The 20494-nt window shown below is 38.2% G+C and overlaps 1 protein-coding gene across 4 annotated transcripts; it reads right to left on the bottom strand.

The window, feature by feature from the left end:
• Nucleotides 1-44: 44 nt before the first annotated feature.
• LOC120419093 (conserved oligomeric Golgi complex subunit 1) lies at nucleotides 45-17525 on the bottom strand. 4 transcript variants are annotated; one of them, XM_039581684.2, is made up of 5 exons: nucleotides 17250-17525; nucleotides 15438-17190; nucleotides 14709-15371; nucleotides 14615-14651; nucleotides 265-404 (listed from the first exon to the last, which is right to left on the bottom strand). In XM_039581684.2, exons 1-4 carry the CDS (start codon nucleotides 17387-17389, stop codon nucleotides 14631-14633), a joined length of 2577 nt encoding a protein of 858 aa, XP_039437618.1. In that variant the 5' UTR covers nucleotides 17390-17525; the 3' UTR covers nucleotides 265-404; nucleotides 14615-14630. The 4 variants fall into 4 exon arrangements, with proteins under 4 accessions (XP_039437615.1, XP_039437614.1, XP_039437618.1 ...); XM_039581683.2 differs by having other exon boundaries at nucleotides 271-401; XM_039581681.2 differs by lacking the exon at nucleotides 14615-14651 and having other exon boundaries at nucleotides 45-401.
• Nucleotides 17526-20494: the final 2969 nt, after the last annotated feature.

A 20494-nucleotide genomic window follows, 5' to 3' on the forward strand; every position in this document is an offset into this window, starting at 1 on the left:
GACACTTTGAAGTCTGTGAAAAACAAAAAAACAAAATTGTGCTAAATTTATAACTCTCTAAACATGCAAGTATTTATTTTGTTTCTTCTCTATTTGTTTATTTTTAACGTTAAGTTATTGTAAATAAGACTTAAGACGCATTAAAATTAGGTGACCTTAATAAAGACGCAAAAAACGGTGCAACGGTTAATATTAGATCGGAAAAAAAATATCTTGTTTCCTTCCCCTTCTTACCGGAACCAGTCCTTGTCCAAGCCGAAGAATGCAGCCGCACCCTTGGCGTAATTTTGGGCCGTTACGGCGGATGATGATGACGACGGCGTGGGAGGCTCCCGGGAGGGTTCCCTGGCTTTCGGGGGCGCTTGGTTCTCTCTGGGTGGGGCGCGGCCACCGGGCTGCTTCTGCTGGGAATAGTGAAAAAAAAAAAAACAATTAAAAATAATTTTATTTAAAGCACATTACATAAGCAGCAACGGGTTGGTTTAGTTTGCTTGCAACGGTGTTAGTGAACATTTCAGGTTTGATTAGTGAGGAAAATGCACGACGCAATTAGGAAAATCACAGTCATATCAATTTCACCACCACACTCAATATTTCATTCATTGAACTGAACACAATTTTGAAATTGCAACTTCGACAATAAATATCAATAAATGATTGATATATTGATATATTGTTCGGTTAATTAAAATATATTGCTCAGACATTTGTCTGCTTTTTGTATTTTTTTCAGCCACATTTCACATTTCATTCCATTGCATAGTGATTTTTTAGAATATCAAAGCATTTCTTTTTTAGTACGTTTTGCTCCTGATTTTTTTTCAAACACAACACGTTTCTGAATCTACAGAAAAAGAAAATATTTGCATACAACTCAATTCACTTTAACGAACCATCATTGCGGGTAGCGAAATAAAAAATCAACTTAAAAGTCCAAAATATAAAAAAACTCATCCAAAAACTTTTAATTCTAGATTAAATTTTCAAAAGGTCCTATCTGCATAGGAATACCATAGATAGATTGTTTTGAAAACTTAATCTAGAATTATCGTAAAAAGGAATAATATAATAAGATGATTTTTTAATTGAAATTAATATTTTTGCGACCAAATTCAACCAGTTGGTTGTCTTATACATTACAACGCAAAATGTTACAAAACCTATCTCAATATCGCTATATTTCAGAACTCGGCACCGCTGTTAATCATCATCTTAAACTACAAAAAAATCGGATCATATTTCAGGTCCAGAGACACAATATTTAGTAAAATTTAAAAACAAAAAAAAAATGATTTGATCCACAGTGAAATTTTGGCGCGGACTACGGATAACTTGTGCTAAAGAATGTTTTTATTAAAGAATTTTAAAATTTATTAAACCTTTGATTTTTTAGATTTTTTTTTTTGCTTCTTTTCTTCTTCACTTTTTTCAAGGTTTCTTTTATTCATTTTAAAAGTTTTGACTTTTTATTTAAGAATTCAATGTTTTTTTTTTAATTTGAATCTTTTTGCCTTCCTCACCTTACTGAGGAAAGGCTATAAAATCACTCGAAAACGAAATTCTTAATTTGACTTCCTAGACCCACCACATATCGACTCAGAATCAAATTCTGAGCAAATGTCTGTGTGTGTGGTGGGATGTTGATCAAAAAATGTGCATTGAGTTATCTCGGCACAGGCTGACCCGATTTGGACCGTTTTGGTCTCATTTGATCCGTCTTGGGGTCCCATGAGTCGCCATTGAAAATTATAAAGTTTAGTCAAGTACTTCAAAAGTTATGCTAAAAAAACGATTTTAACAAAAGTCCGGAAAATGTAAAAAGGGTGGTTTTTGTTAGAAACCCGGTTATGTTCTACATTTTTAGAGAGGATTCAAAAGACCTTCCCAACGAGTTCAAAATATTGAAGATCTAACACCCCTATCAAAACTTATACGCGCTTAAGTGTTATTTATGCACTTTTTGGAGGCCGGATCTCAGATATTTTGATGAAAACGTTGTCCGGATCTATCATGCGATCTGTCGTTGGAAAGGTAATCAAAAGACCTTTCCAACGAGTTTAAAAGATTGAAGATCTGACCAACCTATCAAAAATAATATGCACTTAAGTGCACTGAAATATGAAGCTCTGACTACCTAATCTGATGGCATGACACTGAACAGGTCCGCCCTGTTGTATGCTACTGCGGCAAATGGAATGATGCACGGAAAACTGAATCATGCACGGAAAAAAAATTAAATTGTTTTTTTTATGTATAAAAAAAAATAAAAAAAAAAAATACAAAATAAAAAAGCAATAAAAAACTGAAATTAGGTAAAACAAAAATAAAAATTTAAAGAAAATTAAAAAAAAACAAAAAAAAATAAAAATTGAAAAAAAATCAAAAAAATAAAAAAAAATTAATAAATTGAAAAAATTTAAGGCTGTTCCAAATACTTTTCAAAGTTGAAGTCGCCCTTCAAAGTTGGCCTGAAAAATAAGGGGGCAAATTTTTTTTTTTCGAAAAACTTCAAAATTTTAATGAAAATTAAAGTTTAACCAACATTTTAAATTTTCATAAAATACCAATGTACAGTCCCACCAAAAAACATTTTTTGAGGAAAAAGGTGCAGGTGGTTATGTTACACATGACCAGTATGACAAAGAACTTTGCAAGATGGTTGTTGAAATTTTCGATTACATTGTCTGGTCCAAATTTCCCAAGATTCACTAGATTCATAATTACCATAAAAATTGATACCCATTTTGCCCCTACTCTTATGGTTCGGCAAATGTCCCCCCATCGGAACATCACCGTGGCCTCCGGCCACTTCGGATTGTGGCCACTTCTGCTGAAATGTCAAATTTCATATCTAGTATCAAAAATCATAAAGTTTGATACCCATATTGCCTCAACTCTTATGGTTCGGCAAATGTCCTCCCATCGGAACATCCCCGGGGCCTCCGGCCACTTCGGTTTGTGGCCACTGCTGCTGAAATGTCAAATATGAAATTTGACCAGTGAAATTTGATCCAGTATCAAAAATCATAAAGTTTGATACCCATATTGCCCCTACTTTTATGGTTCGGCAAATGTCCCCCCGCCCCTCGGAACATCCCCGGGCCTCCGGCCACTCCTGATTGTGGCCACTACTGCCGAAATGTCAAATTTCATATCCAGTATCAAAAAAACATAAAGTTTGATACCCATATTGCCTCTACTCTTATGGTTCGGCAAATGTCCCCCCATCGGAACATCCTCGGGGCCTCCGGCCACTCCGGATTGTGGCCACTACTGCCGAAATGTCAAATTTCATATCCAGTATCAAAAACCATAAAGTTTGATACCCATATTGCCCCTACTCTTATGGTTCGGCATATGTCCTCCCATCGGAACATCCGCGGGGCCTCCGGCCACTCCGGATTGTGGCCACTACTGCCGAAATGTCAAATTTCATGTCCAATATCAAAAACCATAAAGTTTGATACCCATATTGTCCCAACTCTTACGGTCCGGCAAATGTCCCCCCATCGGAACATCCCCGGGGCCTCCGGCCACTCCGGATGGTGGCCACTACTGCCGAAATGTCAAATTTCATGTCCAGTATCAAAAACCATAAAGTTTGATACCCATATTGCCCCAACTCTTACGGTCCGGAAAATGTCCCCCCCATCGGAACATCCCCGGGGCCTCCGGCACTCCGGATTGTAGCCACTACTGCCGAAATGTCAAATTTCATGTCCAGTATCAAAAACCATAATGTTTGATACCCATATTACCCCAACTCTTATAGTCCGCCAAATGTCCCCCCATCGGAACATCCCCGGGGCCTCCGGCCACTCCGGATTGTGACCACTACTGCCGAAATGTCAAATTTCACATTCAGTATCAAAAACCATATAGTTTGATACCCATATTGCCCCAACTCTTACGGTCTGGAAAATGTCCCCCAATCGGAACATCCGCGGGGCCTCCGGCCACTCCGGATTGTGGGCACTACTGCCGAAATGTCAAATTTCATATCCAGTATCAAAAACCATAATGTTTGATACCCATATTGCCCCTACTCTGATGGTTCGGCAAATGTCCCCCCATCGGAACATCCCCGGGGCCTCCGGCCACTCCGGTTTATGGCCACTACTGCCGAAATGGCAAATTACATATTCAGTATCAAAAACCATAAAGTTTGATACCCATATTGCCCCTACTCTTATGGTTCGGCATATGTCCTCCCATCGGAACATCCGCGGGGCCTCCGGCCACTCCGGATTGTGGCCACTACTGCCGAAATGTCAAATTTCATGTCCAATATCAAAAACCATAAAGTTTGATACCCATATTGTCCCAACTCTTACGGTCCGGCAAATGTCCCCCCATCGGAACATCCCCGGGGCCTCCGGCCACTCCGGATTGTGGCCACTACTGCCGAAATGTCAAATTTCATGTCCAGTATCAAAAACCATAAAGTTTGATACCCATACTGCCCCAACTCTTACGGTCCGGAAAATGTCCCCCCCATCGGAACATCCCCGGGGCCTCCGGCACTCCGGATTGTGGCCACTACTGCCGAAATGTCAAATTTCATGTCCAGTATCAAAAACCATAATGTTTGATACCCATATTACCCCAACTCTTATAGTCCGCCAAATGTCCCCCCATCGGAACATCCCCGGGGCCTCCGGCCACTCCGGATTGTGACCACTACTGCCGAAATGTCAAATTTCACATTCAGTATCAAAAACCATAAAGTTTGACACCCATATTGCCCCAACTCTTACGGTCTGGAAAATGTCCCCCAATCGGAACATCCGCGGGGCCTCCGGCCACTCCGGATTGTGGGCACTACTGCCGAAATGTCAAATTTCATATCCAGTATCAAAAACCATAATGTTTGATACCCATATTGCCCCTACTCTGATGGTTCGGCAAATGTCCCCCCATCGGAACATCCCCGGGGCCTCCGGCCACTCCGGTTTATGGCCACTACTGCCGAAATGGCAAATTACATATTCAGTATCAAAAACCATAAAGTTTGATACCCATATTGCCCCTACTCTTATGGTTCGGCATATGTCCTCCCATCAGAACATCCTCGGGGCCTCCGGCCACTCCGGATTGTGGCCACTACTGCCGAAATGTCAAATTTCATGTCCAGTATCAAAAACCATAAGGTTTGATACCCATATTACCCCAACTCTTATAGTCCGGCAAATGTCCCCCCATCGGAACATCCGCGGGGCCTCCGGCCACTCCGGATTGTGGCCACTACTGCCGAAATGTCAAATTTCATATCCAGTATCAAAAACCATAAAGTTTGACACCCATATTGCTCCTACTCTTATGGTTCGGCAAATGTCCCCCCATCGGAACATCCCCGGGGCCTCCGGCCACTCCAGATTGTGACCACTACTGCCGAAATGTCAAATTTCATATCCAGTATCAAAAACCATAAAGTTTGACACCCATATTGCCCCAACTCTTACGGTCCGGAAAATGTCCCCCCATCGGAACATCCGAGGGGCCTCCGGCCACTCCGGATTGTGGCCACTACTGCCGAAATGTCAAATTTCATATCCAGTATCAAATACCATAATGTTTGATACCCATATTGCCCCTACTCTGATGGTTCGGCAAATGTCCCCCCATCGGAACATCCCCGGGGCCTCCGGCCACTCCGGTTTATGGCCACTACTGCCGAAATGGCAAATTTCATGTCCAGTATCAAAAACCATAAAGTTTGATACCCATATTGCCCCAACTCTTACGGTCCGACAAATGTCCCCCCATCGGAACATCCGCGGGGCTTCCGGCCACTCCGGATTGTGGCCACTACTGCCGAAATGTCAAATTTCATGTCCAGTAGCAAAAACCATAAAGTTTGATACCCATATTGCCCCAACTCTTACGGTCTGGAAAATGTTCCCCCATCGGAACATCCCTGGGGCCTCCGGCCACTCCAGTCCAGGTGGTGGCCAGTTCCAATGATCGACTCCCGCGACTACCATGTCTTAGCTGGTCCTTGCCTCCAAGCCATCTGCTCCCAGACCTCCAGGCCGTCTGCTACCGGGCCACCAGGCCATCTGCTTCTGATGTGTTCTCGTCGACGTCCAGCAATAGAATGACTTTTCAGGACCGACCGAGCCGAGTTTTGTTGGCTCGTCGACGATCCGAAAATTATGTATGTGTGAGCATTTAAACAACCAACGCGAGGTCCGCTTCGGATGAAACCTCGGTAGGCACTGAATTTGTCTGAGGCTAAGTGCTAACTTAAATAGTATCGCACGGCATGTTGCAACCATGGTGCTACATTCTCGCGTGACAGTTCCACGGAAGGAGGAGGCAAGGCAAAATTTGCTAAGTGCTAGATACTTGAATCTGATTAATGTGTTCGGGAAAGGTTGCGCTTGACCAATCAGCGTTCGCTATTCTTTAGTAGTTTTATGTTAACTTTTAAGTACTTAAATAAATAAGTACTGTAATAAACATGTTTTAAGATCATTAAGTAAGTCTTCCCCTTTCGTTTGGTGGGTAAAACGTTCAAATTGGTCGAGAGGGAAAAAAGATACAATCGTTTGAAATCTTGCACTTTTTTCGAAAATTTGCTTCTACGCGTTACATTTCGCTTCGCGAAAAATCTGGATTGCTACCCTTGTATAGAGCCCTAAGACAAAGTTCTTTGTCAAAAGTTCAAGATGGTATGTCGTTTTCGTTTTCGTTTTCGTTTTCGTTTTACGGAGCAAGGTGGGGGACGCGGCCTCAAGTCAGTCCAAGTCCGGTTTCTTGTGGAAAAAAGGGTAGTGGCCGAACTAGTATTGCATACCAAATGAACACCACCGGAAGATATAGGGGATCGGGAGGGGGGAGGTGAAAGAAAATTAGTGTTGATGTGAGTAGTAAGAACTTGGATGATTTGAGCAGTTACGGTAATCTAAGTTTAACACTGAATAGAGAAAATCTGAAATTGTGATTCAAAGTAAGAAGGCCCGGAATAAATTAAATTATTAGTTAATTAAATAAGAAAATGTAACTAATCGGAGATCTATACAAAAGAAACCTATGATGTATTCCAAATTTAAAGGAAATAAAAAATACTAGAGAAAAAAAGATGAAAACTAACTGCCGACCTGTCACGTCCGTCAATAGTCTTGTCGTACATTACAACTAGAAACAGATCTGCCAATGAAATGTTACACTTCGTTCAAATCAACTAATCATTTAAGTCCAATTATTCATCTACGGAAAACTATCTAACTTTAATCAACAACGTAAACTAAACTGTCTGAAAGTAAATTTAATCTCAAATCCCCGAATGTTTTATTATAACGCCAAATAAGGTAAAGGATCTTGTTTTTAAACCAGTCTTGCCGCTTCCAAAAACCAATAAACATAAATGAATAGTTCATAAGTTGAACACTTGTAATTAAGACGACTATTTCATGCCATTCATTTCATTAGGGCATAGAGCTTTGCAAACAAGAGTGCATCTCTATTATACCTTATGTAAACTGTCATTTGAGTGAAGGAGACACACTCCTGTTCACAAAACCCATGCGCCCTTTTGAAATGTTAGGCTCCATTTGATCGTCAAGGCTCCACTAGACCCTCGATTCGCAACAATGGTCGATACAACCATAATCCGAAAACCGTTAGTTCAACAGATTAACGAATTTTGTCCGATATCATCGCACTATTGATTGACCGAGACTCTATGGAAATTTTGACATATCAAAATGCTACGTAATAATATTTTTTTTAAAATAAATTTAAAAATCTATTCTATCCTACAATGCCTAGAAGAGGCCTCTGTTTCTGTTGTGAGTAAGCGCTGGTTTCAGAGTTCATTTTTCAATTTAAAAGGGGTGGGAGACGACTAATTTGCTTCATGAACTCCTACTCGGCCTTGGGACCACCTCTTAAGACACTGATGGCTCCTAGCTAGGAATTAAACCTAGACACAGCGTCGAGGCCCGCTTCGCATGGCAAAAATGTTGGCTGGGGGGAAGTGATATTATCACGAAATTTTATTTTAAAGCCAACATTGCTAACGGCGTCGAGGTCCTTACTCATGCCCAAGGAAGTTCAAGATGGTATGTCAGAGACATAACCGAAAGACATAGGACCAAGCAATTTGAATGTGTTTTTGGATTGCTAGTGAAATCTGAAATAAGATTATTTTATTTTGTTTCATAGATTTGTCGGCAAAATTGTCATAAATGTTCTCCCAAGGTGAACCTTCTATGAGGGCACCGGCAACTCCAGGTTGTGGCCACTACGGTCGAATTGTCAATTTTCATGTTCAGTATCAAAAACCATGAATTTTGATATCCATATTGCCACAACTCGTATGGTTGTGTTAAAGACCCTCCGGGCCCCGGGGAAACCTGCTTTGAGATCACCGGTCACTCAAGGTTGTGGCCACTACTGTCGGAATGTCAATTTTCATGTACAGTATCAAAAACCATGAATTTTGATACCAATATGCCTCAACTCGTATGGTTCTGTAAAAAGTCCTCCGGGCCCGGGGGAACCTGCTTTAAGGGCACCGGCCTCTCCAGGTTGTGGCCACTACTGTCGAAATGGCCATTATGTTCAGTATCAAAAACCATGAATTTTGATACTCATATTGCCACAACTCGTATGTTTCTGTAAATGTCCCCCCAGGCCACGGAGGAACCTTCTTTGAGGGCACCGGCCACTCCAGGTTGTGGCCACTACTGTCAAAATGGCCATTATTATGTTCAGTATCAAAAACCATGAATTTTGATACCCATATTGCCACAACTCGTATGTTTCTGTAAATGTCCCCCCAGGCCCCGGGGGAACCTTCTTTCAGGCCACCGGCCACTCCAGGTTGTGGCCATTACTGTCGAAATGGCCATTATTATGTTCAGTATAAAAAACCATGAATTTTGATACCCATATTGCCACAACTCGTATGTTTCTGTAAATGTCCCCCCAGGCCACGGAGGAACCTTCTTTGAGGGCACCGGCCACTCCAGGTTGTGGCCACTACTGTCAAAATGGCCATTATTATGTTCAGTATCAAAAACCATGAATTTTGATACCCATATTGCCACAACTCGTATGTTTCTGTAAATGTCCCCCCAGGCCCCGGGGGAACCTTCTTTCAGGCCACCGGCCACTCCAGGTTGTGGCCACTACTGTCGAAATGGCCATTATTATGTTCAGTATCAAAAACCATGAATTTTGATACCCATATTGCCACAACTCGTATGTTTCTGTAAATGTCCCCCCAGGCCCCGGGGGAACCTTCTTTCAGGCCACCGGCCACTCCAGGTTGTGGCCACTACTGTCAAAATGGCCATTATTATGTTCAGTATAAAAAACCATGAATTTTGATACCCATATTGCCACAACTCGTATGTTTCTGTAAATGTCCCCCCAGGCCCCGGGGGAACCTTCTTTGAGGCCACTGGCCACTCCAGGTTGTGGCCATTACTGTCGAAATGGCCATTATTATGTTCAGTATAAAAAACCATGAATTTTGATACCCATATTGCCACAACTCGTATGTTTCTGTAAATGTCCCCCCAGGCCACGGAGGAACCTTCTTTGAGGGCACCGGCCACTCCAGGTTGTGGCCACTACTGTCAAAATGGCCATTATTATGTTCAGTATCAAAAACCATGAATTTTGATACCCATATTGCCACAACTCGTATGTTTCTGTAAATGTCCCCCCAGGCCCCGGGGGAACCTTCTTTCAGGCCACCGGCCACTCCAGGTTGTGGCCACTACTGTCAAAATGGCCATTATTATGTTCAGTATCAAAAACCATGAATTTGGATACCCATATTGCCACAACTCGTATGTTTCTGTAAATGTCCCCCCACGCCCCGAGGGAACCTTCTTTGAAGGCACCGGCCACTCCAGGTTGTGGCCACTACTGTCGAAATGGCCATTATTATGTTCAGTATAAAAAACCATGAATTTTGATACCCATATTGCCACAACTCGTATGTTTCTGTAAATGTCCCCCCACGCCCCGAGGGAACCTTCTTTGAAGGCACCGGCCACTCCAGGTTGTGGCCACTACTGTCGAAATGGCCATTATTATGTTCAGTATCAAAAACCATGAATTTTGATACTCATATTGCCACAACTCGTATGTTTCTGTAAATGTCCCCCCAGGCCACGGAGGAACCTTCTTTGAGGGCACCGGCCACTCCAGGTTGTGGCCACTACTGTCGAAATGGTCATTATTATGTTCAGTATAAAAAACCATGAATTTTGATACCCATATTGCCACAACTCGTATGTTTCTGTAAATGTCCCCCCAGGCCCCGGGGGAACCTTCTTTGAGGCCACTGTCGAATTGGCCATTTTTCATGAGAACCGCCGCATCATAGCGACTTCCACGCCGTCCGCTTCGCTCGAATTTCCTCCTTCTGCTGCCGGTGGTTCTTCCTTCTGGTTGCTGGTCCTCTTCTTCTATTGGCCGCTGCTGCTGCTGCTCCGCGCCGGCCCGACGTGCACAGTTCGAGTGCTCGTTCCAAAGTGACTTGCTTTTGCGAAATTTTCTGCTTAAATAGCGGCACAGCCGGAGAACGGCACAAAAGGGGCGCGGTCTCGAATGCATACGCTCGCTCTGATTGGTCATCTGTCCGATTTGTACTGAAAAATTACTCATTTTGATTGCATGTTTTAAGTGCTTTAACTATGTTTAGTCAGACTATCTATGTAGTTAAACAATAGCTGAAGTCTTCCTCTTTCGATTGGTGGTCCAATCATCTGGATTGATTCACAGGGAAAAAAGATATAAGCGTTCAAAATGTCCCCTTTTTTAACGCTTAAAAGTGACGCTTTGGATCGAATTTCTGAACTGGCCCCCCAATATAGTAAGTAAAGACATAGTCCTATGTCAAAAAAATCCGTCAATAACTCGATATTTTCAAAACTAATGATTGGAAAGCAACTGTACGCCTGTAAAAAAGCATTTTAAAACACCTTTTTCATCCAAATGTTGAAACCTAGGCTTGTAATTTAATTTTTTATATTTTTTGGCCTCCCCCTCGACTTTGGTCAGAGCCGAGGGACATAAACTTTGAAAAATATTTGCAACGGCCTAAAAAAAAAAAAAAATAAATAAAAAAAATTTAAAAAAAATAAAAAAATTAAATAAAAAAAATTAAAGAAAATTAAAAACATTTAAAAAAAATCATAAAAAAATTTAAAACTAAAAAAAAAAAAAAAAAAAAATAGGAAATAAAAAAAATCAAAAGAAACATAAATAATTGAAAAAATAAAAAAAAATATTAAAAAATTAAATTTAAAAAAAATAAAAATTGAAAAAATTAAAAAAAGTATTAAAAAATTAAATTAAAACAAAAATTAAAAACATGTTTAAAAAATTTAAAACATTTTAAAAAAATTAAAAAAACGTTTTAAAAAAAAATAAAATTAAAAAAAATAACTTATTAAAAGAAATTTAAAAAAATAAAATTAAAAAAAATCAAAAAATGAAAATTATTTGAAAAAATTGGAAAAATAAAAAAAATTACCGTTTTCATTAAAATATCTGAGATTCGGCCTTTTTTGTATTTTTGAATTGTTGTATTTTAAAATTTTAAATTTTTTGACTTTTTGAATTTTCGAATTTTTGAATTTTTGAATTTTTAAATTTTTGAATATTTGAAAAAAATTAAGCTGTTTAAATTTTTGAATTTTTGTATTTTAAAATTTTTGAATATTTAACTTTTTGAATTATTAAATTTTCGAATTTTTGAATTTCTGAATCATACACAAGAGCAGACATACAAAAATCTCTGTATTGTTGATTTTTTGTATTTTTGTATTTGTGTATTTTTGAAATTTTGAATTGTTCAATTTTTGAATTTTGGAATTTTTATTTTTATTTTTTTTTTTGAATTTTTGAATTTTTAAATTTTGAATTTTTGAATTTCCAAATTTTTAAATTTTGACTTTTTGAATTTTCGAATTTTTAATTTTTTGAATATTTAAAAAAAAACGATTTAAAGGCATTTTTGAATTTTTGCAATTTTGAATTTTAAAATTTTCAAATTTTTCACTTTTTGAATTTTTGACTTTTTGAATTTTTAAATTTTTGAATTTTAGATTTTTTTTAATTTTAGAATCATACACAAGTGCAGACATACAAAAATCTCCGAACCACGCATTCAAAACTTTGCCCCCGGCTTGCCGGTACCTACTTGTCGGGTATCAGAAAATGAGTACCCGACAGGTACTGACACATATTTTTCTTCAACAGATGCAGGGTTGTTACGGAAAAGTCGAGAAAAAATCCGCGCCAACCACAAAACCCAATCCGCGCGAAATCCGCGCCATATAAAAAAAATCGCGACAAACATAGAAGAGAGTAACACAATGAATGAAATTTTAAACGAAAAAAAAATAATACAGGAGGCATTTGGATCAGTACCGTTGATCAGTTGTGGATTCATATCCCACCTGTACTGAATGGAACCTTTTTTGCCATTTCTGAAACAATATTAGCATTTTTAAATATCGTTGCTTTCAAAACAAATTCAGGAAAAAATTTAAAACCATAAAATAAATCACCAAATTATAAAATCTAAGGATTTAGTACTTGATAATTCTCGCCAAAACTTTACTCTGGAAAATCGAAAGACGAAATTTCTATTATTTTCTTCTCTAAATTTTTCTAAACTAAAAAATGACTCCAAAATGATCCGAACTAATAAAATGACAAAAAAAATTAATTATTTAAAAATTTAATAATTAATTAATTTATAAATTTAATAATTTAATAATTTATAAATTTAATAATTTCTAGATTCTATTTTCAAAAGGTCCTATCTGCATAGGAAACCCATGAGGGATAGGTTGTTTTAAAATTTTAATCTGGAATTTAATAATCTAATAATTTAAAAATTTAATAATTTGATAACTTTAGAACTTTCTGGAAAAAAAATAAAAATTAACAAAAAAATCATTTGTAATATTTTCGTAATTTTTCAATTGAATAATTCGTACTTTTTTACGTTTTTTGAGTCTGTAAGTTTTGACAATTTCAAATTTTGAATTCAATTTTTTTATTATTTGAATATGTAAATTCTGAAATTATAAATTGTTAAATTCAAGATTTCTTATTTTTTTAATTTTAACATTAAATTTCGCTTTTAGACGGAGATTTTAGCAGATTCCTAAGTGAATTTCGTCATGTTGTGATAATTGGGAGTAGAATCAAATCTACCTGAATCAGAGTGGCAACAGAATTTTTCACTTTTTCAATAAACCAAAAATTTAAAAATTTAAATTTTTATATTGAAAAAACATAGAAAATCTGAAAAGTTTCACAGCTTAAAATTTTTAAAATTCTGTAATTTTTCTAATTTTGTTATTTTGAATTTAATAAAATTGGTATTTATTTGAATTGTTAAGCAGATGTTTTAAAAATAATGAGTTGTAATGTTATGTTAAATTTATATAACAAATCTCTATCAATTAAAAAAATCGCTCCTTGAAGATTATTTCAAAGTTTCGTATTAAGAAAAAAAAACAATCAATAAATTTTCTTCATTAACAACTTCTTAGAAATTGATGTTTTCGCACTAAACGAAAAAGATTGAATTTATTTAATTCCTAATAATATTTTCCTTTGTAATTTGAAAGAAATTATACAGTTCTCAATTATTTTGTTTATCAAAATTGCTATCCGCGCGAAATCCGCGCCTGAGCAAAATTAGCCAGCAAATCCGCGCCAGATCCGCGCGATACGCGCCATCCGCGCGATACGCGCCATCCGCGCGATCCGCGCCGTCCGTAACAACCCTGCAGATGAACTTGAGATCAAATTTGATACCTGATTTGCTCCGCGCGGTGGGAGACTCGGGGGCAAACTCGAGAGCAAATTTGGTGGGAATCAAATCGGGTAGCAAATGGTTTAACTTTCGACATTTTCGAAAAATGAAATTCTTTGAAATTTTCAATAGGATTAAATAGTTTAATAAACTTTTAGCATTTCTAGGCATGAATCAACACATAATTATTGATTTTGAAGGTAAACGAGAGCAAAAAATGATAAAAACCCATATTTGCCCCCCGCGGTGGGCTTGTTTCGGTGGCAAATTTGCTACCCTAGCGGTGGGGATGACGGAGTTTTTTCAAGGTGGCAAATTTGATCTCGGTATTCATGAGCCGGGTGCGAATTTGATTTGCACCCCAGCGCTGGAGATGCCCTAAGGAAAACGTTAATGAAAGGAGGTGGCAAAACAATCCAAATACTTTCAGAAACGAACATAAATCAAACAAAATAGGTAAATGCACATTAAAATATTAAACATGAAACAAGAAAAAAATAAAACGTGAGAGGTAAAATTTTTCTTAGATCAAGTTGCTAAAAACGACCTCCTGAACAAGGGAAAGTATACATTTTCGAAAACAAAATAACCGGGGCGAACAGAGGCTTTCGAAACAATTATGCGTAGAAACATAGAAAAAAAAAATCAATCGCGTTTGTCTCAATTGCAATTTTTCGAACATATCAGAATAATGCGTAGAACGGCAGTAACTTGCTGGGGATTTGTTTTTTAAGAATATTATATGATAAGCAGCAATCAGTAATTGCAAAATGACGATCATATCAAACACAAACACACACAAAAGATACTTGCTCTACACGTCTCGTGATCAGAATATATGAAATGTATCCTGTGGATTTTCATAAATCATAAAATTCCCTCCCAAACATTGCAAAACTCAACTCACCTTCTCATCCGCCACTTTGGCCACCTTCGGCGCATCCTGTCCCGCATTGCCCTGCGCCGCCGCCTCTTTCGTCACAATCGGCAACAGCGGGAACCACGTTTCACTCGCGCTGTTCGAGGCGAGCGCCAAAATGTTCGGATTCCGGTCCTGACCACTTTTGTTGGCCGTTGTCGTCGCCGACCCCCCCAAAACCGGCTCACCGTTGACGAGCAGCACACCGAAGAAGTGCTGCATCCGCGTGACGGCCCGCTTGACGTTGGCGTTGACGTGCGCGTGAAACACGTCGAAATCGAACGGATCGATGTGGGCGCGGTAGGTGGCGATCAGGGCGTCGGTCTGCTGCTTCTTTTCGCGATCCGCGGTGAACAGGAGTTGGATGAATTTGAGGTCGAAGTAGTACTGCAGGGAGCAGTTTTGGTTTCGCTGGACGAACTCGCTGGCGGCGAGGGTTTGGTAGTGGGCGAGGAGACGGTTCCCGATGAGGTCCAGGATTTGGGAGATGATGCGCTTGGGGATCGTGTGCGGGATGAGGGAGTTGAGGAGGGTGGCGATCACGTGGAGGAGCTTTTGAAGGGGGAAGCTGGGCATGGCGGGGACGCGGATGGTGGATTGAACGGGCTGGTTTTGCTCGTCGTTTTCCTCGATGGTCACCGTGTCCCAGAGCTGGAAGAGAGGGAAGGCAGGGTTAGGGATTTTGTTATTGGTTTGTAGAAGGTATACTAAACTCACCGGAAATTCCGTCAGCAGCGTGTGATAGCCTACGTTCCCTTCAAGGACGGGCCACTTCTTAACAAACTGCTCCAGCCAAAGCTTCCAGAATGCGAGGCTTTCTTCGTCCAGCAGGCCAGCGGCGTTGTTCCAGCGATCTTTCTTGGCATCCAACTCGGAATCTTCACTTTGCCAGGGCATGAGTGTTTCAGCGTTGCTCAACTGCGACGGCGTGAGGCATTTCTTCAACGCAGGGCAGAGTTCTTTGAAAGCCACAAGGAGCCTCGCCAACAGGACGTAATTTTCCGGCGAACGTTCATAGTCTGCTGACTTGATAGTTGTTAGCAGCTGGGAGATGCTTTCGGAGCTGCAATCGCTGTAGAATTCAATCAACTGTTGAGCCTCATCGGGGGTTGACGCACCCAAGAAGGTCGTCACGTCCTTCGTGAGCGATTCCAGTCGGTTGTCCAGAGAGGAAACCAGTTCAACCAGCGGAGGTGGGAATGCTCGCGACTTCATCAACAGCTGATGCGAGGCAAGATTTGCGCAATCCAGTGCGTCCTTCAAGTTCAGAGGAACATCTTCGCTGGACTCTTGCCAAACGTATGATTTCACATCTCTCAGCTGTTTGTTGCTGACATTCATCGTGAGCAACTTTGAAACGGCGTCACCATTTTGGGAAATCGTTTCCAGCCAGCACTGTTTGATAATGGTTCTGACTCTGGCGTTGATCAGCGGTTGATAAAACTTGTTGTAGAAATCCAACGATTCCTGCAGAGACAACTCAGCACAAGTTGAAGACCAACTTTCCGGCTTCTTGGCCACCGTCAGCGAAAGCTTTCTTATATCGTGCAGCACTTTAATCGACGGCACAAGGTTCATCAACTTGCTCAGCTGATTCGTCGCAATTTTCTCGACGTTCTGCAGCCAGATTTTTGAATGTTTACCAACTCTTTCGTCGCCTAACGCCTCAAGCTGTATTCTAGGTCTAAATCTGCTGATTATATCCGGCAATGTTTGAATGATTTTTGGATCTTCCGATTTGATCAACCCAATCGTAGGTTGGGCACTCTCACCGGTAATGAAGTTCAACTCCCGCATCAACAAACCATCCACCCCAACGAAGCACGTGTGAATCAGCTCAACCGTGTTCATCAACAGCTTCAAACTAGCTAAAATTTTATCTCTAACCTTCTCGTGACGTGATCCCTCCGCCAAAACGCCCGCGAACGCCTTCAACCGCATCTGAACAAAAACGGAAAGAATATGATCCAGCTGGCAGCTTTCCAGCAGCACCAGGCTGGCCAAACACTTGGCCGCCACTTCCGGCTGCAGATCCTCCCGCTCCAAGCAGCTCGAACAGTTCTGCTTAATCGTGAAGAAAAACTGACTCAGCACCGCCCACTGCTTCTTCGCCACCGGAAACTTGGCCATCAGGGCAGCGTTCGAATCCAGCTGCAGGCCCGTCGAAATGTGCCGCGAAAAGATAAACAGCTGCGTCGCCACGAAGAAATCCTCCCCGTCGATCGCACTCCAGATCATCTCCGGCAGGCTGGTCAGCAGCTTGATCTGCACGATCACGGCGTGGAAATTATCATTCGTAGTTTTGCGCAACTTGCGCTGCTGATGATCCGTCCGGAAGCCAATCAGCTGGTGGTCGTTCAACTTCCGGCAGGCCGCCTGAATCCTGTCCACGTTCTCGATTATCGACCCGGCCGTGGTGCGCATATCGCCGATGGTGTCCGCCGCCTTCAGCAGGTCCCGGTAGCGCTCCCTAAAAGCAAATTCTTCAATGAATACCAGTTTCAATGGCCAACGCAAACAATCGCATACCCAACCATCGTCCGGAGTTCCTCCCGCTTGAGTTCCACCTCGGACTGGAGCCGCTTGTGCACCAGGTCAATGTCCGCGACGCCGCACTGCTCGAACAGTTTGTCCACGTTGATGTGGAGCAGGTTCGTTACGTTGGCCATTGTGTTCGACGAGGCGGCGGGGTACTTATTTCGCGTAATTTCGGCACAATTTAAAATTTATGTTGGAACTCGGAAAAAAAAAATCTGACCAACTTGCAAGAGTGCAAACGCCAACACATCAGCGCAGCGAAAAGGCGAACGACGGGAAGCAAAACAGAACAGGAAATTCGATGATTTTGGAGGGAGGGGTGTCAGAAATTAGGTCGAAAATACATCGAAACAATTTTCGACATGAGTAATATTTACCTGGGATGGGATAAACAAAGAGAAAAAAACCTATTGTCAAACTCTGGGACGGGACGGCTGGATAGAGTCTTCTTTTTGAGTGTTTACGTTTGTATTCTTCTTCTGTTTTTTGCAAGAAAATTCGTGTTCGAAAACAAATATCAAGCAATCTGTGATTCAGATAGCTTGACAATTCAAATTTTCTTGATGATGTTTTTCAACTCAGTGCTCAAGCATGCGGATGACTTTTTCTTTGGTTGAAATGTTGTTTAGTTTTTCCTCGCAGATTTTTTTTGATTTGGCTGCTAGTTTGGCTGTTAAAATTTGCGGTTGTACGTGGGTGGAGAATCCTGAGTTTATGTTCCATCGATTTACGGTTGATCCGTTCATAAGGAGCTGCCTGATTCAAATTACTTGAAATGGTTGGCAAATCAAAGATGAGTCAAAAAATGATCACTTCTTCAATTTTTAATGTGTTTTTTTATATGAAAGATTTTTTATTTTCATTTGGATGTGAAAAATGCAATACGATTTAAATGCGTTTTCTTACTTCAATCTAAATAAAATCCTAAAAAGCCTGCAAGTCATTAAATGGGAGGAGAGATTTTTTCTTAGATCTGCTCCTGTCGTTGTCCCGTTACGCAAAGGAAGTAAATAAACCTTTCCCAGTTCCCCAAAGAGGAGCACGTCGAATTCAACGGCAATTTTTACTCAACTTTAAAGATATTTAACATTCCATAGGTCGCACGCCCTAAGGTGTCAGAATCGAAAGAAATGGCTGGCAAAAATTCAAATTTGTACCAATTGGGTCCTAAAGCCCTATGTAAATTTTTATGTACAACGGTAAAAAACACGATTAAAAACCATTTCTGATTACTTTTTTTTTCATTTTAATGCAAAAAAAAAAATGACAAGACAACATTTTTTCGATGGATCAACTATGGTCCCCTTGGAACGAGCTGTCAAGTAGGAACTTTTCTGTCAAGAAGGACCGCGAGGTTAATTTTTCCAAATTGATTTAAAAATCAATTTTAAACTCTTTGCGGACGTACAAAGGGTCATTGGACTCAGAAAAATAAGCTTTATCGCTGTAAACAATAATATCAGCAATCTAAGCTTCATTTTAGGACCCAATTCATTCACTTCAAAGAGCGAAAAAGTTTGTTTTTCAATTTGTGGCAATGTGTTGAAATAAAAAAGTGCGAAAAAATCAAAAAGGCTAAACTGTGGCCATTATTTTTGTTTGCTTTTTAAATCCAGTTCTACGGTGTTGTTTTTTCACGTCACATTTTAATTTCATAGGAAGCACAGGTTTAATATTGTTCAATCTAGATGACATTTCTATATAACGCGCAAAAAAAATAACAATAGTTTTAAATGGGCAAAAGAATAGTCAGTTCATGAAATGTATTGTTTTTTAAAATGAAAATGCTGATAAGTCAACATTCGGTGTACGATAGAAATAAATGCCTTTCAATTGAAAATATTTAAATTAATCTATTCATGCAATTTACAATTATTTGTGAAATTGGAAGGACTGGTTTAGGTTGACAGAAGCGGCCATGTTGAAAGTGGTTTAGTTTAGATATTTACACGCAGGAATTTATCTGGAGTTTTTTTTTTAAAAGGTCCAATAAACCAAATTTGCAGTTTTTGCTTTTTGGGTGTTTTTCAATACCCCTGACTCAAGGCGGTTTCAAAACACCCAAAAAGCAAAAACTGAAAATTTGGTTTATTGGACCTTTTCAAAAAAAACTCCAGTTATGTTAAAACTACATTCGTTGTATGTACATCCTGTTAGTGCATCTCCAGCGCTGGGTGCAAACATCGAAGCAAAGCTAATTTGCACCCGACGTCAACCCCATCGCGGTACCTGTCGCGGTAGCAAATTTGCTCTCAGTTCTTCGGGATTTCACTTTGCTACCCGGTATTCTGCCTGTTTGCTACCGCATCAAATGGAATTATGCACGGAAAATCGAATCAAGCACGGATTTTTTTTAAATTAAAAAATTTAAAAAATTTAAAAAATTTAAAAAATTTAAAATATTTAAAAAATTTAAAAAATTTAAAAAATTTAAAAAATTTAAAAAATTTAAAAAATTTAAAAAATTTAAAAAATTTAAAAAATTTAAAAAATTTAAAAAATTTAAAAAATTTAAAAAATTTAAAAAATTTAAAAAATTTAAAAAATTTAAAAAATTTAAAAAATTTAAAAAATTTAAAAAATTTAAAAAATTTTAAAAATTTAAAATTTTTAAAAAATTTAAAAAATTTAAAAAATTTAAAAAATTTAAAAAATTTAAAAAATTTAAAAATTTTTAAGAATTTTAAGAATTTTAAAAATTTTAAAAATTTTAAAAAATATAAAAATTTTTAAAATTTTTAAAATTTTTAAAATTTTAAAAATTTTAAAAATTTTTAAAATTTTTAAAATTTTTAAAATTTTTAAAATTTTTAAAATTTTTAAATTTTTTAAAATTTTTAAAATTTTAAAAATTTTTAAAATTTTAAAAATTTTAAAAATTTTAAAAATTTTTAAAATTTTTAAAATTTTTAAAATTTTTAAAATTTTTAAAATTTTTAAAATTTTTAAAATTTTTAAAATTTTTAAAATTTTTAAAATTTTTAAAATTTTTAAAATTTTTAAAATTTTTAAAATTTTTAAAATTTTTAAAATTTTTAAAATTTTTAAAATTTTTAAAATTTTTAAAATTTTTAAAATTTTTAAAATTTTTAAAATTTTTAAAATTTTTAAAATTTTTAAAATTTTTAAAATTTTTAAAATTTTTAAAATTTTTAAAATTTTTAAAATTTTTAAAATTTTTAAAATTTTTAAAATTTTTAAAATTTTTAAAATTTTTAAAATTTTTAAAATTTTTA

Source organism: Culex pipiens, chromosome 3 (genome assembly GCF_016801865.2).
Source record: "Culex pipiens pallens isolate TS chromosome 3, TS_CPP_V2, whole genome shotgun sequence".
In the NCBI taxonomy this organism is placed as follows: Eukaryota; Metazoa; Arthropoda; class Insecta; order Diptera; family Culicidae; genus Culex; species Culex pipiens.

Coding starts and splice junctions, on each gene's coding strand:
- LOC120419093 (XM_039581680.2), bottom strand. CDS start 17,389: ATGGCCAACGTAACGAACCTGCTCCACATCAACGTGGACAAACTGTTC. Junction 17,191..17,249: donor GAACTCCGGACGATGGTTGG/GTATGCGATTGT, acceptor ATTTGCTTTTAG/GGAGCGCTACCGGGACCTGC. Junction 405..14,708: donor CCAAAGTGGCGGATGAGAAG/GTGAGTTGAGTT, acceptor CACTATTCCCAG/CAGAAGCAGCCCGGTGGCCG.